The 27,291-nt window shown below is 43.5% G+C and overlaps 1 protein-coding gene across 6 annotated transcripts in view; it reads right to left on the bottom strand.

Annotated features, from left to right (window-relative positions):
- Positions 1–27,291, bottom strand: part of FGFR2 (fibroblast growth factor receptor 2) — a 77,713-nt gene that overhangs the window by 21,753 nt on the left and 28,669 nt on the right. For 3 of the 6 annotated variants that reach the window (XM_027898884.1, XM_027898882.1, XM_027898881.1), the window contains 4 exons: positions 24,198–24,321; positions 7,635–7,825; positions 5,024–5,168; positions 2,591–2,793 (listed from right to left, as the gene is read on the bottom strand). In XM_027898884.1, the coding sequence (XP_027754685.1) occupies positions 2,591–2,793; positions 5,024–5,168; positions 7,635–7,825; positions 24,198–24,321 (663 nt within the window). Of the gene's footprint in view, positions 1–2,590; positions 2,794–5,023; positions 5,169–6,652; positions 6,801–7,634; positions 7,826–24,197; positions 24,322–27,291 lie in introns of all 6 variants that reach the window. The other 3 variants (XM_027898880.1, XM_027898883.1, XM_027898885.1) reach the window with 2 other exon arrangements.

A 27,291-nucleotide genomic window follows, 5' to 3' on the forward strand; every position in this document is an offset into this window, starting at 1 on the left:
AATTGGATAGACTGACTGTGGTAGCCCTAAAAAAATGACAAACATCTAGTGATGACAAACACTTTGACCGGGCAAGTCACAAGAGATGGGGGCTGTCTTTTTGCCTGTTTCAAGTGCAATTTATCTGTTAAAAGTCAAGTTCTAGTGTTGGGGAATCCAGGCCTGCAAACCAAACCACATGTTCCTCAGCAAGACCCTTCTCCTGCTTAGACAGGATGGCATCATCATCGCTATCACCCATCCTCCCAACCCAGCCACTTTCTCCATTCCTCCCCCACACGGCACAGAGGCAAGGGAGAACCTTCTGTAATCAAAAATAAAGATTTAGTGACAAAACCCCACCAGGCTTTAAATACAGCTCTCTGAAACACAAAGAAACTGAAACAAAGTAAGCTTGGTGGTACAACAAAGCAGAGCTGAATAATCCAGAAACGCACACAGCCATTAAATAAAACAGGGATTATTTTCCAATTCTTCATTTGTGACAGCAGTTCTGAAATCCAAAACCAGCTTTAAAAGATGCAGGAACTTTAAAAACTTTAAAAGATGCAGCCTCAGGACCAAGGAGATGCTAACTAAAATTTTAGGAATCTCCAGTTCTGACAAGCAAGTCTTCAGGGGCTGCTTGTCTCATCCTGCCTCTGCAACCTGACCAGTGAAATCATCAAACTAGAAATACAGATTGCTCAAAGCTTGTAATTCTCTTCATTGCTCCATGAAGACAAAAAACCAGAGAGCCCTTCAATGAGAAGCCCCTGTTAACAAAACAGCACTAGGAACAATTGACAGTAGAGGCATTTTTTTCTTAGGGGCTGAAATAACATTTGCATATTCAAATACAAAATATTTGGAGGTCTTTTTTAATTATTCCCACTTCTGAAAGCAAAATGCCATTTCAGCTAAGAAAACGTAGAAAACCCAACGTGACAAACATGTTGTAAGATGGTTGTGTTGTTTGTTTTTTTTTTTCCCCCTCTGTGAAAACAATAGCTTTGGAGAAGGTCCATATTGCATCATTTAATGATAAATAGCTGATGTGAGGGCAGTGGTTGGCACTGCTGTCACACACAGTGACATAACACTGCCCCCTGAGGAACCATTTCCCACTGACACAACTGAGCTCACACCAAAACTGAGGTTTTTTTTTACGCCATCAACTTATCTCTGAGTCACTATGATGCTTTTATATTCATTCAGGCAGAAATCTAATAAATGTCTTCCATCTGAGCAGTTGATATGGATCTCTCTCTGGCTAAATATACAACATTTGAAAAGCCTTCTTTGTCCAGAAAGATACACAGATTTCTAGCCAGAGATGTGTGAATTGAGCTGAGGGTTTCTCATCACTCCTTCTGATACAGAGTCAAAAGTCCCTCTCCACCCTAGTGATATTCAAGCAAATGAGTAAAATCATGAAATAAAAAAAAAAACCAAAAGATAAAAGAAAACCAAAAAACAAAACAAAACAAACAAAAAACAAAAAAAAAAACAAACAAACAAAAAGCCCACCAAACAACCCAAACCAAAGCCCCCAAAGCAGCAAAGAAACTCAGAAAAAAAAAAAAGAATTAACACTTTTGCTCATTAAAAAAAAAACCCAAATATATTTCAGATTGGAGAAAGTTCAACCCCTCTAGATGGTCCCTATTTCGGATTACAAGGCGAACCTCAGCCTCAGAGGCCAAAATCCCCCCGGTCTTGCAGGGCTGAAAGCTGAGGGTGGATTTACCGGGTGCAGAGGTCTGTTCCTGAAGATCTACTGCAAGCAAATCAAAACCTATTAATCTCCAGCTTCTTAAAAAACCCAAGTCTTTCAGGAGGGGATAGCATGGGGGAATGGAGGTTGTTTTGGCAAGTGATGGCCTGTGACAAAGCCAAAAGTCCTGTTACTTGTTCAACTGGTTTGCTGCTCACTGCCAGCCATAAACAATCACAAAACATATTTCATGCAATGCTGTTGTGCACCTTTTAAATCTGACATTTGCTTTTTTGTTCCTTGCTCAAAAGCATCAACATCTTAATCAAACTGTCCAAGACCTGATACAGTATCTCCCCTATTTTTACTCTACTACAGTCTTTTTTTCTATTTTGGGGTGTTCTCTGGATGCTTAGCTATGAAATTCCCTTCAAAATTCTTCCTGAAAAGTACCCTCTGTATCTGGTACCTAGTTACCACAATAATAATCACCTTAGAAACACTGTAAATACACAATTAAATAGGATTATGTTCCAAAGTCCGTTAAGTCAGCAAAATTTTTTCCATTGACTTCAACGAGCTGGGGGATCGGGCCATAAAATACTTTAAATACATTTTTTCCATCTATAGACTGTTAATACAGTCCCATTTTTTCACATTTCTCCCTGCCCCGATTTCCTTGCCTTGGAAGACCAACCAGCCACTGAGCTAAGGTGCCCCTTCTTCCTCCACCAGATTAAAATCCATCCCACCCCTACCCCAATTGGGCATATAATTCCCACTGCATTCCCCTTCCCAGAGCTTCCACGAGGGAGGGAGGGAGGGAGGGAGGATGCGCTGGCTTGAGTTGCTCGGTGAAAAAAAAAAGGTTTTTCAAACTCTTTATCTACTTTCTGTTACCTGTCTGCGCAGGGGGATTCTCTTGGTCAGCTTGTGGACGGCGGGCTGGCTGCTGAAATCCGGCTTCTTGGTGGTGTTCCTCATGCGGCACACGACGACCGTCAGCACCATGCAGGCGATCAGGAAGACCCCTATGCAGTAAATGGCTATTTCCAGGTAGTCTGGAGAGGCGGGGTACTCCTTCTCTTTCTCGGGAGCTGCGTCGGGAGGTTTTCGGGAGGGAACAATCACGCCACAGGGTTAGCACGCGGTAACAGGCAGCGGCGCGCGGGGGGGGACAGGTTGGAATGGTAAGACATGAACGGTTCTTGCAGGGACTGCGTGACACTCAGGACACTGTGAACGTTTAGGCCGTCTTGCAATCTGAGAGTAATTTCTCTTTCTAGGGCGCTGCTTTGACTTCTCAGTTTGCCACTGAGTGTGAGATTGTGTGCCTATGTATACACATACAGACACACACACGTGTCTGCCTACACACATTGAAATATTGCATGATCAAGAATAATTTAAGGGGGAAGGGAAAAAAACTGTTCAAACTAGGCTCAGCTTCATTTTGTTACTCGAGTCAAACTTCTGAAGCACTGTAATTCTTTTGAACCACACGAAAACATATGTAAAGTTAAAACACTGAATTAGCTGGTCTAAAGGTGTCTAAATTGGCAAATGGATGTTTCAGCTTGAGTCTGCATTGCTTGTTTACCCAAAATTTTCAGTAGGATCTCAAAATACAGAGGGAAGAGAGGATGAATCAGTCCCTCATCATGTCTCCACACTCAGGGGTTTCAGAAGGGTTTCAGGACCTGGCTGTCCAGCTGCTTAACCTGTTGCACTTCATGTTGGATGCCCAGCTTCCCTGAGCTCCTTTGAGGAGCCCAGTGCTGGATTAAAAATCATAATTCAGGTGAAAAATGAACAGCAACGTGTTAATTAACGAGTCCTCTTTCGTGAGGACTGTGTATTTCAAGTAACCTCATCAGTGGTTACTAGTCTATGCCATTAGATTTTAGTGGGAGTGGTTTTACAGAGCTGTTACTCTGATTGAAACCATTTTGAAATTATCTCCCAGAGAGTTACATGTGCAAACACTGTCCCTAATCCCTTATCTGGGATTCAACCCCCCCGATAAACAGCATTCCACAGCAATCAGTGGGTACTCCACAAGCAGCGCACGTTCAAGCTGAAATTTTCTTGTGCCTCTTTTAGGCTTATAAAAATACTTCGTTCAAGAAAACCAGTTTAAAAAAAAAAAAAAACAAAAAAAATGCTGTTGAAGCACTTGCAAAATGCTAACACTGCTATAGCAGAAGCAAGCTCTACACAAACACTGCTCTGCCTGCTTGGTGACAGACCACACAGGCTCGGTGTCCGTTCAACAGTGAGATGGAATCAAGCTGCCTCGTTCAATGTATTTTAATAAAGGGTAAGAGATTATCTGCAGAAAGTGGGAATGTTTAACTCCCACACGATGGACCTCAGCAATACGCACATGCAGGTTTTGTACCTTTTATTAATTAATAAATTAATAAATTAATAAACAATTAATAAATGTTAAGCACAAGATGACCCAGCAAACCTCAGGTGGTTCGTGTTTTTTTTTTTCCCAAAGGAACTCCTAAGGCAGCTGCCAACAGTTATAAATGAGAAAACTTGACTAGTGTCAAAACCAGCTAGGGTTACATCTTCTAACAGCTGATAACAATTTTCAGGCAATAAAAGCACATTGATGTTTGTTTCTTTTAAGGACAGAAACGCCATCAGCACCAGAACAGCAAGACATGCTTTGCAGTAAAAGCAAATGGCTACTTGTTTTCTTAGAGCATGCAATGTTTAAAGATGCACGGAGCCGATTCCCAAGATATGGAAAGGCACTGCTTCTGTACGTGATCCATTGGCATTGAAATCAGGATTTCCAGATTTGCAGGACAGGTCAAAGTGATTTTGAGTTCACTGAATAGCTCAGGTATTTTAATGAACCAGTGGTTCATTAAACTGTTCCAAACTTCGTAACAAACTGAATTTCATCCTCTTGAAATAGTTTACAATGATTTATTTACGGGCTGATTTTCAGTTGTCTCACTGAAGTGCTAAAGAAATGCAGTTCCTTAGCATTTCTGATGAGCATTTAACAGATTTCAACAGTAAAAATATTTCATTAATTCCAAAGCCACACACTACCCTGCCCCCCTTCTTTGTTTTTGTTGTTAGGTTTTCCAAGTTCCAAATACGCCACAGAACAACCAATTGGCTTGAGACAACTGCGTTTTAAAAACCGAAATCATTGTAAAAGTGTGTGGGGTTTTTTGGTTTGTTTGGTTTTTTTTGAGACAGAAGCTGTGCTAATTCTGCAGCAATCAACAAGGGAGGGGGGGGGGGGGGAAGAAAAAAAAAAAAAAAGAGGAAAAACCACAGAAAGAGAGCAGTGTATACCTGGCAGAACTGTCAACCATGCAGTGTGAAAGGATATCCCAATAGAATTACCCGCCAAGCATGTATACTCCCCAGCATCCTCAAAAGTTACATTCCGTATATAGAGAACCTCAATCTCTTTGTCCGTGGTGTTAACACCGGCAGCCTAAAAAAAAAGACAAGAGGGAAGCAAGAGGGAAAAAAAAAAAAAAAAAGCTAGACACTGAGAGAATTCTTGTGGATAGGGGAGATGGAGCCACGGGGCTTTGCACTTTGGAAAGGCAGAGGTGGAGAGATGCAAAGCTCCTTCCCCATCCACAATCCCTCATCCAAAAGGCATTTACCAACAGGTCCCAGCTCACCTCAGAAAAGTAATCAACACCCTTCACCAGACCTAAACTCACCAGCTAAACATGCATGCAATCAAATGACATGGAAAAATTAACCCACAAAGCTTTTTTTTGTTTGTGTTTTTTTTTTTTCCTTCTTCTTTTTTAATGAAAGAAAGTTGAAAGAAAAACAAGGAGAAAACAAAGTAGGACAGAATGTGGGATCCTTCACATGTAGATACCTGTTTGAGAGGAAAGAATTCACTATAAAAACATATAGTAATCCTCTAAAAGGATTTAAAAAAAAAAAAAAAGGTGTGAATTCTGCTCCAAAAGACACAACAGAGTAGATGTCTTAAGCACTGTATGATCCTTGCATCGACCAAAGCACCACACTTTTGTGTAGCAACTACTACTGTGAGTTGTGCAGTGTTGCCAGATCTCATTTTAATCTCAAACCTGGTAATATTTGCTAATATTTGCTCAGAAGCACAGTGGAAGGTATTCCCAATCTGTGTTCAAAAACAATCAGTTGTGGCTCTCACAGGTGAGAGGAAAAACCAGACTCCAAAGGCTTGATAACCATGAGATGGTAATAAAATATATTTTTCTACATACTAAAGCTTAAAAAAAAAAAAAAATCTGCTGGAGAAATTAATCTTTGCTGCTTTTTGTCTCCCGTTCATTTCAAAAATTGAAATACACGATGAAGGAATAAATACCCTTTTGCCAGACCATTTTGGAGTCAATTTAGTTGTGAGCTGTAGTCACACGGTTGCCAGTCTTTATCGTTACTGCTGAGTAACCAGAAGTTAGTAAGAGGTGAGTAACAACTGGAAACCCCTCCCAACCCTGCACAGTCACAGGTGAGATGGGAAACTGTGACTATACTAACCTGACTTATGCTTTAGTGGGTACTTATGTACATTTAAAAAAAAAAATAAAATATATATATATATATATACACACATCTATGCGTATACATATAAATAAATGTACACTAATTAGGTTGTAATTGCATTACTCAATGTGAACCCTACACATGAACTGCAAGGTGTGCAGAATTAACACCAAAACTGGACACAAAACACACAAACACCAAGACACCAGAGAGAGAACAAAGAAACCAGAGCTTATGGTACACGCAGAATATATTGTGGGAATTTTTCCATGGCTGCTGGTGTAACACCAGTTGCATCACCCGAGGAGGATTACACATATACCACAAGGCCAGAGAGGATCCTACAAGCTGCCTGCAGTCTCCCAAAGCACCGCTTTTTCCAGCTTTCTACATCCAGCTTGCTTTAAAAAACATTGTTACCTTGTAGGCTCGGCAGGACAGAGAGCCAGGCAGACTGGTTGGCCTCCCCTATATAATTGGAGACCTTACAAATATATTCTCCAGCGTCCGCCTCTGTCACATTGTACAGTGTCAGCACTTCAGCATTGGAACTATTTATCCCCGAGTGCTAGAATAGACCAATAACACAGGAGAACAACGTCACTGCTGCCCAAAACCCGCACCGATCTGTCTACGGTCCCACCACCAACGCGTCACCACGGCAAGGCTTCCACTTCACACGGGGATCAGCGTCAAAACGTTGAAGGTTTGGGGTTTATCGAGGGAGTGTTTTGAATTTTTTTATGTCCAAAGCATCACATGAAAAGTGAGAAAATGGGGGGGGAGGGGGGGGGAAAGCACCTGGGCAGGTACACTGGCTGTGTGGAGCGAGGAGGTGTAGAACTGGCCATCCTGCCTGCCAGCACACTGAGCTTTGGCAATGCCAGCTCGAAAAAACTTTGGGGTTTTCCTCGGTCAGGCTTTGCTCAAAACGCCTTCTGGAAGGAACGGCACTACTGATACACCAGTAAAAAAAAAAAATCCCAGACATCTCTGCAGGCTCAGCATCCAGACAACCCAACCCTGCCAGAGAGCTTTGGGCAGCAGGTGCCACGTTACTTTGAAATAAAGGGGTTGAAGGAACATGAAAGAAATGAAGCAGGATTGTCCCAGGTATGCTTTGGATGCTTTCTATCCATACAGAAATGTCAGTGGTGTTCTTTAAGAGGGTTTTCAACTTTTTTTTTTTCTTTTTTGAATAAGTCATGCCTGAAACATTCAGAGATGAAGGACTTTTCACAGAAGTAAAAAAAGAGCAAAATAAGCTGCACCATTAGCATTTAGACAACCAACTGTTTATCTGTTGTTTCACTTGCAACACAAACACTTTCATTTTCAAAAACAAGTCCAGAACTCGGAATTCCCTCCAAGAAGGGCATCGCCGGCACCCGCAAAGCCTCACCTTTAACACCTGAAGGTAGGGCAGCCCATCTGGCCCGTATTTACTGCCGTTCCTCTCCACGTGTTTTATCCACTGAATGTGGGGCTGAGCATCGCTGTAGACTTTGCAGACGAACTCCACGTCCCCTCCGACGACGGCAGAGGCGTTTGCGGGCAGCCCGGCCTGCAGGATGGGCCGGTGAGGGGAACGCTCTGCTCGGGCAGGGAGGGGGGGAGAGAGAGAGAAACAGAGAGAGGGAGGGAAATAAAGATGCATAAATAAGCGGAGCTGCCAAGAAAACCGTAAGTGAACTGGAGCCAAAAAGCCCTGCGAGCCTGTTGGCTGACTCCTCCGAAATAACAACTGCAGCCAAAACGTGTAACAAAAACTGCAGTTCAAAGGAGACGATGACTTGAGCGCTGCACTTGTAATTTAAAGAACAGCCATCTGGGGGGGGAGGGGAGAATCCATGCTTAGAAACTTTACACATTTTCCACAGTTTCAACTCAGCAATAATTAAATAAAATACCTCTTTTTTTTTTTTTTAATGCTATTGTAGTAAGTACCTCGGAGTTTTAAAACATTCTGATTCGACTAAACCTCTGCAAAAAATAAAGAACAAATATTATAGATTCATTTTAAAAACTGATTAGTGTGCTAAAACAAACCAAAGGGAATTTCTCAGAACTAGCAGCAGTAGAAGCCTCAGCACTGAACCTCCTTGAGCAGGACTCACTCACCAGGCAGCTCAACCTTCTAAAATGCCCTGACCAGTCCCATCACCATCACTGCTCTCTGCTTTACCCACACACAGCAGCAGAAAACACTAGTTCTTATTCTGAGCAAGACACAGGGAAACACAGAACTCTCCAGAAAACTGCAGGGTATTTCATGTGAGCCAATGCAGCTTTAAATCTATGCACTTGCAGAAGCATATATCAAATAATTTTTGGCCAAGTTCACATGGCTGGATATACCGAGCGCACCCTGAACCATCTGGGTGCCCAGAGAGCATTCCCAGCCCGATTTTGTGGATGTGATATAAACAGTCTTTGGGGACAGCACTGATGGGACCTCATCCTCAGCTCTGGCAAGTGACAGAACAAAAGGATCCGGTCTCAGGTTGCGCCAGGGAAGGTTTAGATGGGATATTAGGGAAAGTTTCCTCACCAAAAGGGTTGTCAAAGCATTGCAACCGGCTGCCCAGAGAGGGCATTTGAAAGTCGTGTAGATGTGACAACTGAGGACTTGGCAGTGGTGGGCTCATGGTTGGACTCCATGACCTTTAGAGGGCTTTTCCAACCTAAAGGATTCCACGAATTAGAAGCGAGAAATGCTCACTGCCCAGCCTCAGCTCTCCACTCTCCCCTGCTCCAGGAATCCTTTCAGAGGTAAGTAAAAACCAGCAGGCCTAAATGTTTATTTTTGGAGGCTCTGCGCTGTGAAAGCTTTGACGGTACGAGCCAAATCAGCTGAATTTCAAGTCAAGCGTTCCTTCTTAAACATACAAGTTCCCAATAAATTGTTTCACAAGCAAACATTGTGAGTATAATAGCAAATAATGATGCCCACTGAACAATGGGATCTTTTATGCAGCCCAATATATTTGGCATGCAGCAAACATCTACTGGGAATTCATTCACTGAGGCTATGCTGGCAGCACACTACAAAGCAGCAGCCTTACTTTACTTGTGGCAAAAGTGCATTTGTGTTGCAGTTACTAAATTATCCCGTGGCTATGCGTGTCATTTTCAAAGATCTAGGAACAGTTTCATATTTTTTAATTTGTAAATCACAGCAGAACACATAAATTAGCCTTTTACAGTTCTGGAGAGAACTTTTAGTTTCTCACCTTATGCTAAGTAAGCTCTAATTCCGTCTCCCTCATTCCTTCATTTGGGTACAAAAACAGCGAGCAAAAAAAAATCTCTCTTTAATAGAAACCTTACACCATCTTCCAAAACTTATTACAGCTGCCTTCAGTATAAAATGAAACCTTAGAGAATGTTATTTAAAATGTTTTTTAGAAGTCAGTAGGCCTCATGTTTCATTTCTCCACATCAGGGTTTGATTTCCTTTGTGACCTTACTCTCTGCCCTTAAACAAACCAGAGAACGAGGCCTGAAACATCTTGGAAAAGTTCCTACTATGCCAGCATCAACACACGAGACGTGTTTAGTTTGTCCTGATAGCCATCAATGATTTAATCCTTTATTGATGACTGTCAAACATTTCCCCTACCAAAAAAAAGGGGCGGCAAAGCAGAGTTTTTACATTCTTAGTCCTGAATTCCTTTCAAAAAGGACTGAAGTGTGGGCACATGTATAGGTGTATATGTGTGGATGTTTGTAGAATTTCTTCTCTAAGGGTAAATGCGTTAAAAATAAACTTTGGTTGCCCTCCAACACGTGGAGAAATGATGAATGTTCATCAGCTCTCCCACTTCGGCAAAGGGGAATGAATATTCCTGTGCCCACACAGGCAAATAGCACAGGATGATCATCATCATGTAAATACAGCAGGGCTTCAGGACCAACCTGGAGCCCAAGGACCACAGGAAACACACTTGGTACTGGGGAAAATAACTAAATGCGAAGAAAGTTCCACTAATTACCAAAGACCAGGCTTAATTCTGTACAGTATCATATCCTGGAAATAGCAATTTGGGGATGTTTTGTCTTGCCTACTTCTCTGCAAATCCACACAAATCTGAGGACTCTGCTAAGCACAGGTACTGTCAAAGCCATATTCATAAATCTCACGTCACTACTGAGCATTTAAAATACAAGCTGTACATTTGTAAGCAGATCTCATCACTCAAACAACTAGTTACACTAATATCAGATGGAAACAGCATGTTCTTTTTTGCTAAAGGTTTGCAAAGGAAGTTGAAGTTCTCTTTAAAAAATTTTTTTAAAAGGTTGGTGAAACTTATTTTATTGTTACCTAATTACAACCAGGATCATCACTAAAATACAGTGACTATATACATCTCTAGTTATTCAACTCAATATTTTTACACAAAACAAGTTGGCAACCAATGCCATAGCTCCATAGCCTCAGTGATTTCAATATTCCTCTTGTTCATTAAGAGTGAATCGAAGAACCACTTCAGGAAATAAATCCTTGCTTCCTGAACACTGAAATTTCAGTGTGCTAGTCTCACGTTACAAAACCCAGTCCAGAGCACATGCTGCAAAACAGAAAATCACCCCCAGCACGCTTAATGCTGGATCCCACCTTCAGAGACAAACACCAGCTTGCTTTCCCCCACTTGCAGCCTAGATACAGAACCAACATCACCCCCAATTTGAGGAATTATTTACAAATGTTTACAATTTATCAATTATTTACAAAAGACAGAATGGAAAGGACGGCTCACTTGAGGAGTATCACATCCAAGGCTGCGAGCACCTAAATTTTACACCACCATAAAAGTCCCCAGGGCTTGAGCACTTCTGCTCACTTATCCATAGACAAACAGCCTCGCTATCTGAAGAGACAACTGACAAAGAGACCTTGCCCAAAGGCTTAGAGGAAACTGTCATTTAGCCTGTTAATGTTAAAACTTCAGAATACTTTCCTCCGAGAGAGATAAAACTACAGAGAATCCCAGAGAGCTGGAAAATTCCCGAGTTTCCCCCAAAAAAATGGCAAAATAAAAGGAGCTGCCCAGGATGTTTCCAGCTCTGCAGGACACACGGAGGTGGTGGGAGCCTGTCCTGCCACAGATGATGGAGGGAGAAGTGACTGGGAATGATTATTGTAGCCTACAGAGGGGAAACCAGAGAGGAGAGAAACAGGAAAATATGATGTAACCATATGGGGTGAAGACTTTGGGGTGTGGAGGTGGGTCACAGGGCCCAAACCCCACGTTTCACAGCCAAGGGAGAGCAGAAGACACGATCCCACCGCTCTGGTCCTGGCGCAGGACGGAACGACCGCAGGAAGAGAGGCTGCTCGCCAAGCACACCCCCGGAGGGAAGATGTAGGGCAGGATTTGCTGCTGTCAAGAGGCCCAAGTGGAGTGTATTGTGGCTCAAAGAGTGGCTCTGCAGCGACTGGAGTGCCTTGGCAGGGAGAGGAGACAATAACCCCGGAAGGGGTGAGCTCCGGGACCCTGGCGAGGCCAAGTCTCCTTAGCAACCTGGCTGTGCCAGGGGCTGAGAAGAGCTCTGGGAATTGTCTATCCAAGCCTCCTCGTCACCCCAGCACAGACAGTTCAGGACCTTTCACGGGAGCTAAAAGCCAGAACCAAAGCCCATTGAAGTCAGGGGGAAAACTCACATGGAATTCAATGGGCTTTGCATAAGGCACCCGATTCATTTCAAAAAACACGAAAACTACTCTTATTTTCTCCTTCTGAATGTGCTTGTTTCCTCTCCTTGCAAATGTGTGATTCAAGTGCAGGCTAGGAAAATAAAAGCTGAATAGCAAATGCAAGACCAAGTACAAGTTCTGGGGACAACAGAGACATCCTCAAGGATGAAGGAGGGGGAGAGAGGGAGAAAAAGGTTACCTAATTCTTTTCCACAGTTTTTAACTAGACACATTTATCAGAGTCTTTAAAACCAGTTTTGAAATGTCACTGACTTCTAAGGACTCATCTTGATGGCTGCCACTGAGAAGCTCCAGAGGGATCCCTCAAACGATGACAGTCAATAGTCCCTGGTAGAGTTTCTGTGTATTCAGTCACCTCTGAATGAAAAATGCAGTGGTCCCAGATATTTCTCTATTAAATGAAAACACAGACCTGCCATGCCCTCTTCTTCACTTGCCCTGGTCAGCACAGCACCTTCAGCTCTGGTTGCTTATCTTGTCCAATTCCAAGCATGGGAAGTTTTCAGCAGCAGCCTGGACCCCATTTGGTGGAAACACTGCCAGCACTCCCAACCACCTTCCTTCAGATCCTGCAACATCTGTTGCCGTCAAAGATTCTAAATATTCTGTAAATTATGGGTCTCAAAAGCATTCTACCGCATTTTAGGCCAGACTGTAATCACAGCCTCTTGCACTGGCTTTGGCTGAGCTAGAAAACTAAACTTGACCAAACTTGCAAGGTTGACTCTTCAGCCTTAAAAAAAAGTAACCACAGCCCTTTCATCAAATGCTTGGACTGAAACATTCCTCCCGAGTTCCATCTTCACCAGTGAGCAGAGCTCTCCCACCATCTCCCCTGGGCCATGTCCCTAACATGGGAGGTCCCAGAAGGCTGCTGAGGTCTGGGGGCAGCACTGCTGATGCAGGAACATGTTACTACATGGCCCTGACCCCAGATTAACTGCAGGTATCCTCTTTTATCCCACAACATCTGGGAATTCCCTTGGGAGATATTTTACAGATGCACATGGTGAACACTTGACTCCTCATGCCACCAACTGACCCATGGACCTCATGAAATGGGAAGCCACTGGTGTCACCCATCTCTGGGACACCCAGAGTCCCCTCCTTGTGCCCTCTTCCAAAATGTACCCACGGGATTACCAGAACTGCTCCAACAGAAAGTTCAGTTCCACAGTAACTTTTCAGGTGATTTAACCTGGAGGTGGCAGGAAGGTGAAATCTCTCAGGTATAGCTCAGCTTCCCACAGGACCAGTGCACCTCAAAGCTGAGACATCACTTCTTCTCAGAAGTGGCACCAATGACCATTTCAGTCACAGTCTGGGGGAACAGCTCTCCCTATCTCTGCAAGCCACTCTGTCTCTGTGCTCCCTTTCTGGTGTCCCTATTGAGACTGTCCATGCACGTACCACTATTGCTGGCTCTGATGATGATTTTGGCAGTCTGGATACCTACTCCCAGATGAGAGCATTTACTAAAGCCACAGGGCCAGCCACAGGACATCTGCCTGATCACTGTCTGTTTGGGTGATATCAACCATTAAAAGAAAAGATAATAAGGTGATCAATCCCTTATTGTTCGGTGAGTGAAGACCTCCAGGTTTCTACCCTGTGCTAGCTGACAGCGAAGGAACCAGTTTGCAAGGAGAAACACAAGGATCACCCTCTTTCATGAAAGATTCCATCTCCACGAGCTGCAAATCAGTTCACAAGCACTCAGAGGCTGGATTAATTAGAGAGCTTTTCCTGAGGTGAGTTCCAGGAACAACTCCAGCATGAGGAACTGCAACTCAGGTTTCTCTATAAACCCAGCGTTACCCAAGCTCACACAAAGGACCCAATTTGAAACTACTCTTTGCTCTCCATACCCCTAGGTGGAGTGGCATAGGAGGGGTCTAACCAAACAGATGTCAGTCCCCACAAGAATTTCCTCCTTCAAGGTAGCTCTGTACGCACGGGCCAAGCCAAACCTCCGCTTCCTCTCCCCAGCACAAAGCAACTGCTTATGGGGGCCTGTGCCCTGTGAAATGCTGGAAGCAAAACACTCCTGACTCCACTGTTCTGCTCCGTGGTGTGGGGGAGTGAGGCTGAGCGCTGGCTGCTCTTTCCAAAGATCAGGAACAACCAAGCAGGTGTGGGCAAAACACCTCTACTAATTAACGTCAGGCGCTAGACACACACACGAGCCAGGAGCTGAGCAGCTTCTACCAGCTGCACGTCAGTTTGGGTTTCCTTCTGCATAACATGAAGCACTGCATGTTGTTTATGGCCAATTCAGGAGCGCTGCTGAACTGTCATGTTCTATTTGTGAGTACACAGATACACACACCCGTCAAATCGCTGCTTCCCAGGTAATTTGGACACGCTGAGGTAGCGTCCTCAGCAAGTTGGGGACAGTGCTCTCCTCCTAAACCCTGCAAAATCACAAGATGCTGTAAGGCTAGGAGGAATAATGCATCACTGTCATAAAACACTAAGAGATAAAGACCATCCCTGGCAAGAACACTTGATAAAGAACAGGGGCCTCTCAGGCAGCCTAAGAGAATAGCTTATGGATCAGACCAGCATAGCCAGTAATGATGATATCACGCCTTACAAATTTTGGCATCTTTTACCAGTAGGCATTAGCCAACAAGTGTCCACGCCACTCAGTGTTCCAGTACAGCAGGAGTCTCTGTGTACAGCATTTCCTATTGGCCCAACACTACTTGAAGAAGTCACCTCAGTGGCCAAGAGCTCAAAGGGGTGTCTCTGCAGCTGGAGCTCCTGGCCCTCTCAAGGGAACCTGGCACAGGGATCTGCTCATGCAGATGGGAGCGAGGGGCCAACCCCCATAACCACATTCTAAGCTCCCTTTGTCCTCTGATTTAGAAGCCTCATATAACCTCGAGGCATTTCTTTTCTGCTGCTGTGCCACACACTCCATCATTGCTAACAACTGGGCTCCAGCACCCAGCTCTGCTCTGGTTTGTGGACAGGACCCAGTCAGCAGGGAGTCACTGAATACTTTCTCCAGAAACTGAGAGCATTGTGACACAGACTATTAAAGAATTCTAATGCTAAAGATTAAAATTTTGTCCCATACATCAGAAGCAGACCCATTTGCTACCCCATACTAAAGCCTCTGCTGACCCATCCAACTTCCTTGTGGTACCCAAACCCTCCTAACTCAACAAGGCCAGTCAAGTCAAAGGCAGTGCCTTTTTTAAATCTTTGCAGAAATTAATCAGGTGCATTCAAACTCTCTGTCCTTGGCTTCACCACCTTCACCTCCAATTTTAAGTAATGGCACTGTTTCTCAAGCAGGCACAGCTCCCGCTGATGTTATCCCATCTGTCTCCTTGGATAGCTCAACAGCAGAGCTTCAGCTCACTGTCCTATGTGCATTTTAGCTAAAAAAATCCATCTTTGCACACCTTTACAGCAGAAGGGCATCTGCACACCTCTTTCCCATATGGCAGCAAGTCAGGAAAAAGAAAGTAGGCAAGACCAGCTTATCTGGCTTGATAAAAACCCACTGATGTCAGTGAAAACAGTAGGGGTGGGGAGAGGGGGGGGAAAAAAAAAATCACCATCAGAACTAGTTAAAAGCTGTTCTTTCAAATCACACGTATATCTGAGGGTTAAACAGACAGGAACATTCAGCAAGCCCGGGGCTAAGGCAGGCAACATGAATGTTCTTGTTTTAAAACACGAAATTATCAACAGGGTTTCGAGACCAGTTTGTCCTTAAAGCAAAGCCCTATTGTCAGGCTGACACAGCATGGGTTTCATCAGCCCCACGGAGCAGAAAAAGTCAGAGGAGCAAGAGTTGTGCAGCACTAATCTTGAAGCTGCCTTGCAGCATCCCTCACACAGCGCAGGCATAAGCAAAATCTTCATACATGTCTGAACAAAGGGCAGAGAGGCCTTATTTTAGTGTGGAAAAACCATGGGAAACGGAACAATGAGGAGCTAAAATTTTCACTGACATTCTTTTCAGCGTACCCTAAAAGAAAGAGGCTACAAGAGGCTATGAAAAACAGCTTGTGACTTCTCACAGACAAGTGGTAAAATTTTATTGTTCTGGCTGTTTCCAGGGAATGCATTAACTTTTACACACAGAGATATCATCCTTTGTGCTGTGCACAGCTCCCAGCACTCAGCTGCTGTATAACAGGCAGAGACAATGCTGGGTCCAGCATCACTGGACTGGGCCCTGCAACAGGCTCTGCCAAAGGTTTACTGTATGCCTGGCAAACAGCATCTCTCCCACAGGGATGATGTCCTCTTCCAGCTGCAGCGGGATTAACTCACCAGCGCACCCAGTGATGCCATAAAACACACAGGGGGAGTTATTATTTCTGTTGTTATTGTGACCCGGCTGCATATTTTTCATCCTCCAAATTTCCTTTCCTAAAAAAACAGCTCTGCCTTTAAAGTAAAATGGAAAAGATTATGTAAAAGCTTTAAAAAGCCCTCTTGTATTTCTACACTTCTCCCCCCCCCCCTTCTCTTAGAGAGCACACTTGCTCTATTGAGCCACGCAGGTGTGAAATTATTGGGAGGACTGCGGAATTCGCCCTTTCCCAGCTCCCTGCCAGGCTGACTGACCATAACCACTGTGCAGGCTCTTGGGGCAGGAGAACCTCCAGCACCCAGGGTTTCAATGATCTGTGCTGGGCAATCCTGGCTCAGCCTAAAGACATGTTTATGCAGATCTCACTCAGGCTTTGGGCTTGTCTTCCCTGGTGATGAAGTTTGCCATCATGTGGCTCCGTGTCAGGGAGGGAGACAACCCTCCCTCAGCATCACATTCGCTTCTGCAACACACAATCCACAACCTCTTCTGGACACTGGACCAGATGCTGAAGAAAGCTGCTCTTGGGAAGACCCTGATTATACACATTTGTCATTATATTTCCAATAAATCCAGGCAAGGTTCTCAAGATGCAACAGAGTTCAGAGAAAGCACTTAGGCTGGCCATGCTTGGACACAAACTTCATGCTCCAAAACAAGGACGTTTATCTGTTAACTTTCTGCTGTTCTGGACCTCTCTTCTTGTCCTGTTTCTGGCCAGAGTAGAGTTAATTTTCTTCCTAGTAGCTGGTACAGTGCCGTGTTTGGATTTATGATGAGAATAACATCAGTAAGACACTGATGGTTCAGTAGCTGCTGACCAGGACTGACACTAAGTCAAGGACACAGCCAGGACAGCTGACCCCAACTGGCCAAAGAGATATTCCAGCCAATATGTTGTCAAGCATCTTGCCAAAATAATAGACTGCCTTTATTCCAACTTACACGGTCACGTTGGGTTCTTCCCTCAGCTCAAGTCCTGAGAGTACCAGTGTTTTACTTTCATGAACAGTTAAAAATTTCAACGTAGTCATAATACCTTTAAAAGAGCAATCTGAAAAAAATCAACTCAATGTTTTATATTTACAGAGCAGCTCAACATTCAAAAGTGTTTAACAAACTATGATTTTTAAAAGGGCCTTTTTATGTTTCAGTGGAACAACTGCTGTTGAAGCTGCACCACGGGAACAGTAGCAATCCAAAGATGACCTAATGGCTTAAAACCCTCAAAACGCTGTAAATCACAGGCACCTCTGGATTTCAGGTCACACAATGGTTTGCAGAGCAGTGAGAGGAGAGGACACAACCCAAAAGGTTCTAAGTGTAACCTGCTGGGTCTTTATTAGACACAGAATTTCACTGTGTGAAATGAATGTTACAGAAATTTCACAGAATTTCACTGATTTGTTCATGCTTTGGTCCTGCCAAAGATCTCTCACCCTCTTACCTATCTCGCTCTGACAACCTGATCTCCCAAGCCCTTAATGATTTTTTTCCTCTCCTGGATTGTAAATACCATCCACATCCCTCTCTGCCACGTCTCTTTTAGTCCCAGTTTAATCCCCAAAATCACCAGTGTGGTGGTCTCAAGATTTATGTGTCCCACCACCATTGCAGCCATAGGGTTGTCCCACCTCTGCATTTCCTCCCATGCTTGGGACAATAAAAAGAAATACAGGCAAAACTTCTCCACTCATTAGACAGACACAATTAATAACCTTGTGTTTGCCTTTAACAGGGTCCATTTCTCCAATCTCTACCACAGTTCATTTGCAATTTTTTTGTATTTTTGATAAGATTTACGCTTTTTTATTTTTAAGAGGACAATAGCTTTACCAGTTTACTGCCAACTACACAGCCATTTCTTTCCACTGATAAAATCGTTAGAAAAGCCTGGGTGAGGTCAAAAAGCCTCTCTTGTTAGGCACAGACATTGCTTTTGGCACATGCCAACTGCAGATTTAACAAGGCACCAGTCCTGTTTGCATCTTCAGACAACTCCTGCAAATTCCTACTTGCATTTCCACGAGTAGGATACTGCACAAATTAGAAGGCACGATTAAAAATTATAATAACAGAGCTGAAACAATATCCTGCTCATCACTCATCAAAAGAAAGAGAAATACCTGCCTTGGGGCTGTAATAAGACAGAAAGTGGGACAGGGAGACCAGTCCTCCCCAGCAGACTCTGCAGGAAGCATTCCAAACATGACAAATTCACTGTTCACCCAGCAGATGAAGTAATGACACTAGTATTTGTCCATAAAATGTGATTTAGCCAGGCTGCCCCAATGAAATCAGAAGCTTTAATGCTATAAAACCACGGGGTTAGAATATTTTTACCTTATTAAGAAAGAGGTGTGTGTGTGGGGGGGGGAACCCATAAGCTTTCATTTTCCCTCAGCTGAACCATCACACTGTGGGCTTTGTTTCCAGGAGAAGAACCCCACAGCCCTCAGCACCATACAATCTGCCTAATTCCTCCTCAGGCACACACACCTCGCCAAAAGCCCCAGCGCCAGGTGTAAAGTCCACACACTTATCAGCACATTAAATAAAATCATCTTCCCCTCTAAGCCTAACCAAGTCCCCCGAGGGCAAGCATCAGGCTTGGATTGGATTCCTTGGTGCCTCCTGTCCCTGTCTCATCACGTCCCACGCCCCAAGCGCTGGGGTGAAGACGTCAAGCCAAAGCTTGTCCCTGTAAAAGAGCCAGTCAACAACCACGAGCACATCTGCCAGAAAAATGCAAGTTTAGGCTTGGTTGTAATACCTGCACTTAACTCCTGCCAGACACCAGTGATGCAACGTCCCAGGCACGTAGTTAGTTGGTGTCAGTTCCTTTTTCGTGTGCAACCCGAAGCCTAAAGACAGCTCTTTGGAAATTAAGGAACAAATTCCAGTTAAGTCGAACTGATTCTGCGCTTTATTTCGACAAACCAAGGCTCAGCAAAAAAAAGCAAACAACAATACATATGTTTTTATGAATTAAGGAATGACAAAATGGAAACATGGCTTATTAAAAAAAAAGAAAAAATGTGCTCATGCCCTGTTCACAGCTAGAGGCTGTGAGAGCACATGAAAACCCCAAAATAAAACTTGACTAGAAACAAAGGCAAAAGTTTCTCCTTCTGCCTAGACTAGGGGAAATAAAAACAGTGAAGTACCCATAGCAAAATGTCGATTCCACTTTAATCAGATTTTTAACAACGTGCTGTAAAAAACAAGAATAAAATTCGTCCTAGAGCTCTCTAAAACCTCCAAGAGTTCAGAACAAAAGCGGTTCTCTGCACAGCCCATCAGTAAAATCACTCATACATGAGATTTCTGGGGCACAAGCTTTAAGCTGAGAGGCATTTAAAATGCTTTCTGGATGAGAAGTTATTCTCACACTGGTTTTATATGAAAATACGAATTACTGTTAAGGGACAACTGCGTGGTACTCTGCCACCCCTGGAGCTCACTCCTCAGTAAAAACAGCCAAAGGCAAGGCTATAAGGCAAACGAAAAACTGGTCAAGGCACAGCTAAACTGGCTGCAAAAGGATTTCTTTAGAAAAAAAAAAACGTATTTGTGACATGTTCATTTTTAGAGTAAACAGCAGGGTCATCCTATGGATTTTTGGAAGATGTGTCCCGCTATAGCAGCTGCTTATAAAACCCAGTAAACGAGGCAACGTGGGGGACTTCATCTGAAACCAAACCACCTTTTGTCTCCCTGGATGACGACACTAAATAGGGCAGAAATGGCTACCTGCACTAGGACTGCTCAAAGCCTAACCCTCCTCCCTCTGCCGTTAAAACACAAACTCAATTAGTTCCCCCGCACTCAAACAGAGCTGCTGCCGCTGCCGAAAAAATCGTACTCCAGCGATAATTGCAATCCAAGAGTGATCTAATTATACACAAGTCTCGGTGGCTGCGTTCCCACGTTGCTCCCTGCAAACCCGGATTCGCCACAACGCAACTCGCGAGTGAAAACCACTCCGTTTGCGCTCGCTCTCCCTTCAGACTGCACGACTTGATGCACACTTAACGAGAATGAAGTTAGTCTGTTAGTCAGCTTACTACAAAAACTCAAGTTTCTACCTACTGTTAAATACAAAGGAAGAGAAAGGCACTTCAGAAAGCAGCTGATGGGCTTAACCATACAAGGGAAAGAACATTCTTTTAATTAAGGTACTGGATTAGGATTCAAAGACCAGCTTTTACTTTTTGGCTCTGTCACCAGCTTCCTGTGTGACCCAGGGCAAAGAAATTTCATCACTCCCCAGCCCGGGTTTTCATCTCCAAAATGGACAGTGACATTTCCTTCTCCCTGCCTTGACGCATTTCAGTTGTGAGCAATTGCTGTGCCCTGGCACACTGCCTTGGACAATAAGTATCTGATATTAATTGAAGCCTAATAAAAAGCTAAAATCGACTCCTCTCCCTTCCCCAGCATCCCAAAGGAGTTTTGTACGGTCACCACTGCTGCAATCTAACACACTTAAAACCCTGAGCAAGGCCCTGCATACAGCCTGCTTAAATCCCCGTTGGGAAAAGGAGGAGGAAGAAAAAAGGCCATTGATTGGGGTATCCCAAACATTTAAAGAATAACTTTAGTCCAACACAGAACATCCTGGCCAACTTGAATGGGCCATTCCCTGCTAACACAGTTCACTGTGCACAAGTATCCTGTGCAGTAGAGAGGCTGCCAATGACTTGCTGCTTTTTTCTTCCGTGTTTTCTATTCCCATTGTAAAAAAAAAAAAAAAAAAAATCAGTGCAAGGGTTTTGCCAGGTTTGTAAGATTGAAGGAGACCATCTGAGCCGACTCTTTTAAGAGCGCTTGCAAGTAATTACAAGGTAAAAACGAGAATACTTCACACCTACATTCTGACTGAAAACTTCTCAGCCCTGCTGGCTCCAGGCTTTTAATTGTCGAAGGAGTTCAAGGTTTGGAAAGTTATTGGCATATTCCTAACTAGCATTGTGTCACCATTTGGCACGATTTTTCCTGGGATACCTCCCAACTCTGTGACATAATCAGAGGGTTCTCTACATTACACCATATAGTCAGATGCTCATGTTAGTGTAATACGTTACCATGTTTAATACCATTTGCTATTACTTACACTTAATCAGCTCTGGAACCAGTTAAACCATATAGGAAAAGTAATTTCAGAGGCTTTCAACTGACAGTGTTCTACACAGTGCTTGACCTAAAATTACGACCTGGAGTTTCTAAGATGCGGTCTACATACGCAATTGCCTCTAAACAAACATTCATAACTCTCCACAACCTTGTGGGAACTGAAAATTCATATGAAAACATTAAAAAAAAAAAAAAAAGGGGCATAAAATAGACTCCGTAGAACTGTCTCAACTAGAAAAACTGTCAGAGTTTCCCCTTCTGGCCAGCCTTAATTTACTGCTTCAGCAATTTTATGCTCCACAATTACTGCAAGCTTTCAGCCACACAGAAACGGCCGAGCTCTCAAACATCCATCCCCATTTGGTTTAAAAGTCCCAACGTGGCATCTCAAGAGGCTCACACTGAACTCAGCCAAGGTATCTCAGGGTGCTCCTCGCCCTGCACGGGTTTGCAAAGTAAACTATCAGTTACACCCTTGAACTCACCAAATTAAATGGGAAAAAAAAAAGTAGTAAAAGCATTAAAAACGCAGGACTCTGAAACGCAAGTGGTGACTTCCAAAAGTCATTTCTGGACTTCTGGTTTCGTGTCTCACAGGACCCAAGCAAGGTCCTCTGGGTGCCATCAGCCGGGTACCCAGCACCTCAAATCACCGGTCACTTTTGAAAATCCTCACTATTTACTTTTCTGCCTCTCTATAGGAAAGGACTAGACATTTAAATAAATGACATAATCCCTACTACCATTCCATTCATTCATGCAGGTCGCTGTAATTTACTGCAAGAAAAAATAAACTTCTGCAAAATATTCCTCAATGTAAGACATTCAGAAGGCTCAGAGGGGGAGAGGAGGTGAGAAGGCTTCTGACAAATATTTGCTCAAGTGACCACATCATCCACGAACACATTTGCTCGGGTGAGGAAATTTATGGCCCACAAGAAACATGCCAGAGTGGGACGGGGAAAGGAACGAGGGGCAGAGAGAGGGAATGTTTAATCAGTTCCATTTCAGCAAGGACAGGCTTTGAGTGGAGCCCAGCCCACGGCAGCAGCCCCTGCCCTCAGTGAGGTGGCCAGCAGAGAACCCCATCATGCAGAACACAACTCACCACCTCCCCCAGCAGCCGTTGCTGCTGCACCCTCCATAAACTTTGTTTAAACAAGTGTTCAAACAAAAAAAATGGCTTTGCCAGTCACTCGGTTCACCTCAACCATACCCATAGCTCACTCTACACCAAGGATGACAAAAATACCGCCAAGGCCCTGAGAATCCTCACTGCTTTCAGTGTTGGCTACCTAAAACCAAGTAGAGGTGAGCTGGGTGGTTCTCTGAAGGCTCAAACGTGCGAGGGCTGGTGGTAACACCTTAGTCTGATCACAAAATGATCCTTCTTCCTCCTCTGCTCCACAAAGGCTGCCTCTCCTCAGCTTTTTACCACAGGGAACCTTTTCCTTTCTTGCTGCCTGAGAAGCTGGCACTTGTTTTCTTTTGGACTTGGGGGTCTCAGACAAAATAAGACACTACTTCTAAAGACCATCCAAAAAAAAAAAAGCAAGGGATGCATCTTACTCACGTAAAACCAGTCAAGAACTAGGTCAATGAAAATTTGTCACTGTTTCAGTCATATAAACGCAAACTCACAGTAACATTCTCCACAGGGAAAGTATGGAGTTGAGCTGCCAGTGACCAGCCAAAACCAGCTTTCACTAATCAAGTTAACTTTTGCTTTCAATACTGATAAACCAAGAGTTCTATTCACGGGGCTTGTGATGCTCAGATCATCTCAATGCTGGAGACAGCAAAGCTCAATCAAGACATACTTCAGAAGCCATAGCTCAGATCCCCAAAGGTCCTACCAGCAGGTCCTATTAGAACTGATTCCTTGTGGACAGAAATGCCTCCAGAGCCAATAAAATTGCTCACACCCATCCAGGCTGATCAACCAGAGCAGAGATGAGCAGAAATGGTTTCTGAGGTTTCAAGCCCTAATTTAGCTTAGCACTTAAATAAATATCTGCAAGCCTTAATAAAGTCACCAGGATTTGGGTATTAATAAGTTAACATTATTAAGCCTGTGTTTAATAGTCCTGCTGAACCACAGCTTTGCTACTACTTAAGACTTCACACAGCTGTTTAGAATTTGTCCTCAGGTAAAACACTTCTTCACAATTTTTATCATCTGTGTTTCAGGCACTGCTCAGAGCCCACACAACAGGCTACAGTCAGATCTCTCTTAGACTGCTGCGAATTCCAAGTACCTTTCCTGAAGCCCCAGATCTGCTCTAGCTTCACCAAATTCAATATCTAGCTTTTCATTTAAAAAAAAACAAAAAAGAAAGAAAAAAAAAAGAAAAAACATTTCAGCTATAATAACAGCAATCGAAAGGATTGCTTGACAGTTTTCATAAGTGCAGTTATTAAAACTCGTGTTAGTACAACTGTGAAAGTAATAATTAAATTGTAACGGCAATGATTAAAATTGCATCAGCATTTATTATTTAGTTGTCATGGTAAGCTTGTAGGTGGATATTAGACATGGATATCACACCTTTGCCAAGGCCTGGGTAGATTAATCCTACAGACACGAGGGAGACGGATGAATATATAAAGTCATGTAGCAATTGGCCCTGTAGTGAAATCTTATCTTTGGAGAGCCATGAAATCATCTCCAAAATTAATGAAAAACGCACCAGCTTAGTCCTAAATGTTTCAATAGAGAAACTCATTGGTGAAAAACCCCCCGTGTTCCAAGGGGCAGCTCTACTCACCAACCACGTCGAGGTGGTAGGTGTGGTTGATGGAGCCGTACTGGTTTTCCACGATGCACGTGTAGTTTCCTTTGTCTGACGGGACCACGCTCTCCATGATGAGGCTCCAGTGCTGGTTCCGGACCTGGGGGGGTGGAAGGAGAGAGGCTGGGATCTTCACTAGCACAGCTCCACCCTCTCCCTCCCCACAGCTTCCCCGAATCGTTAACCTCGTGTAATCCACATTTAAAAGCCTCCCCTGTGCCTGTTTGATCGTGCTGGACACTGGAATTATTTATGCCTGATCTGGGACGGCACGGATGCAGCAGTGGAAGCTTCCACACTTTCTGCTATAAATTGCCCTGGCCCCTGCTCTGGGCACTGCAGACACTGGTGCACTCTCAGTCCTACTGAGGGTGGCACCAATTAGCAGCACTCATTGTATCAGACCTTACCTTTCAAAAAAGCGAATTCACACCCTCAGGATATTTCCCATCTGCCTCCAAACAATCACCTGATAATAACTGCCCACCAGCAACACAGGATGGATATGACACTTCAACATCTGTGTCTCCACCTTTCCCTAATAGCTCAATTACACAGCTCCTGTTTTGGAGAAACAGAGAACCGAGAGGTGATGTTTGGGATCCGTCCCCCTGACACGTGGAGCTCTTGCTGCTCTGGGGTACCACAAGAAAGGACTGAAGACGCTGCCTCACGACAAGTGCCTGAAGAAAATCCTCAGGGAGAGGCAGCATAAGGATATACATTTATCTCACACAATCCTCCTCAGACAGAACGTATTAGAAGTGCCGATCCTGTTCCCATTTGAACTCAGAAAGAACACTGGCACTGGTCTCACAGAAAATAGGATCCAGCCCAATGCTGGAAGGATACAGAGTCATCCGGAACACATATATTTCCTGCATCACAAGTTGGCTCCCAAAATGACCTTTTGCTGGCGATCCACTAATCCCTTGTTTTAGCATTACATTTCTGACAGAGCGCTCAAAAAGCTTGACATTATGGAGCTGTAAGGTACAACTTCTCAATTGCAAAGTACATATTTCAGCAAATGGAATAAAGCACAATCTGGTACAGTCATTTTAATCAGCCAAATGGAAAGTAGTAATTCGGTGCAGCACACGAGAAAAAATTTATGGACCGTTCAGTGACACTTCCAGTAACCATACATTCTTAAAACATCATTACAACTGCAGCTCTGAAATCCTGCTCCGTGCCTGACTATTGTGTAGGTCCTTACCCAGCAGGAAAAGGCTGCAAAGGGCTGCATCCCAGTGCCAAGAGCTTAGCCCTCACACCTGCTGGAGGTAAAAGTGCCTTCAGTTCAAAGCCTGGAAGAAAAGTTCTCTCTGTCAGGGGCTCCGGGCTTTCCTAATTCCCTCAACTAGTAATTAGCTCAAAATCTCAATATTACTATTATTGCTGAGTCACGGGCTAATAATATTAGCTAAATATAGATATTAGGGCTTGGAAAAGCAAAGAGAGTATGGACAAGACTCCAGCAGCAGGTGAAGAACATGGGTGTTAACCAACTGTCTCAGGGCACTGTGTGACACAACCTCAACACTGCCAGACCAGGCTTAAGGTTCTCTCTTAAGGCTTCTCTCCTCAGCCCCTCCTTTTGATGGCGCACTTGAAAACCATATACTGATTTTTCTTCACACTATGAAGAGCTAAGGAATAAGTTCATAAAGCCAGAAAGAGTTTATCAGTGTTATTTTAACGCCTCGTTATTCCGCTGAGCAACCCTGGAAGTCACAGTTTGGGTCAGGAAGAATCACTGCCATCAACAGTTGGTAAATAACAAATACAACAGCTACATATTTTGAATATTTTACTTCTTTATGAGATATTTTGAAGGAGAGGTGGTCAAAGTGACCCGAACTTTTGCTATTACAAGTTAAATAAAACACACTTCTCAGAATGAGAACAAGTGTTTTTAACCGATTTGACTGCAAAACAGGAAGAACAGATCATGGTCCCACAAAAGTTAAAAACAAAATAAAAATTAGTAACTGCAGGTCATTAATTTGACAGGAAAACACAAGAAATTGTTTAGCATTCAATAAGAAAACATAACTAACTTACAGACACAAGTGGATATACAGGATTGCAAGATTAAAAAGCATTTGTGCAATTTCCCTTCTTGTAACGCCGGTGAGCAGAGACAATATCTTTATAATGAAACAACAGCTCAAGTCACTTCAGTTTAAGCTAAACAACTGCTGCAGAGGCCCAAAGCAGCTCTGACACATGGTCACACAACTGGATTTATGTCATGGCTCTGGTTTCAACTAGATTCATTGCAAAGCCCAGGCAAACTCTCCTTTGTTGGGGATGGTGGCATCATCTGCGAAACAACTGAGATAACAAATACAATCTCAGCATGTTTTTCTTTTTACTCACTAGTTACGGACACTTCCAGCAAATTACTGACACGATTTTTTGGCAAATTTTCTCCCATCAAACTTTTGACCAGTTCTTCCAAGTAGCTCTCCAAAAGATTAAAGATTTAAGCTGGGTTTTCAATACCAAATGCACACTACTGCACCCTTAAGATGCAGCTTGGAGGTTGGAAACTTAAACTGGAATCAAAATGCCAAGAAATATCAGTCAGAAGCTTAGGAAGGGGCAAGGAATTTTTCACAGAAACATTTTATTTTTGAAGTATCACACGAAAAATAATGGACAACTCTGTCTTTATTCTTAAAATATGTGTCTTCATTGAACAGCTAATGTCACGAAAAGTTGCCACTTAGTTGAAAAAAAAAAATAAAAAGGGGTCAATTTTCGATAATTTCAAAAGAAAAGGATTAGAAACCACAATACAACTCTCCCTAAAAATCAGCACAGTTCAGACATATAGTGGTACTGCTCAGGTAAAAGAGAACAACTGCAGAACATCCCTGCAAAAGCCATGGGCTCCTGCAGTTGTTCCTGCAGCCAGAATTTCTCTTACTCTGTATTTACCTGGCTGAATTTAAATGTCTATAATAGACGGCTGCAGTGTTATCAAAATGCATAGGTGAAAACACACACCTGTTAATACCTAAACAGTAACAGCTGATAGAAGTGCATTTGCTTTCTGGGT

The sequence above is a fragment of the Empidonax traillii genome, unplaced genomic scaffold (genome assembly GCF_003031625.1).
Source record: "Empidonax traillii isolate 1590-97213 ecotype Southwest subspecies unplaced genomic scaffold, ASM303162v1 scaffold627:size381796, whole genome shotgun sequence".
Taxonomy (NCBI): domain Eukaryota; kingdom Metazoa; phylum Chordata; class Aves; order Passeriformes; family Tyrannidae; genus Empidonax; species Empidonax traillii.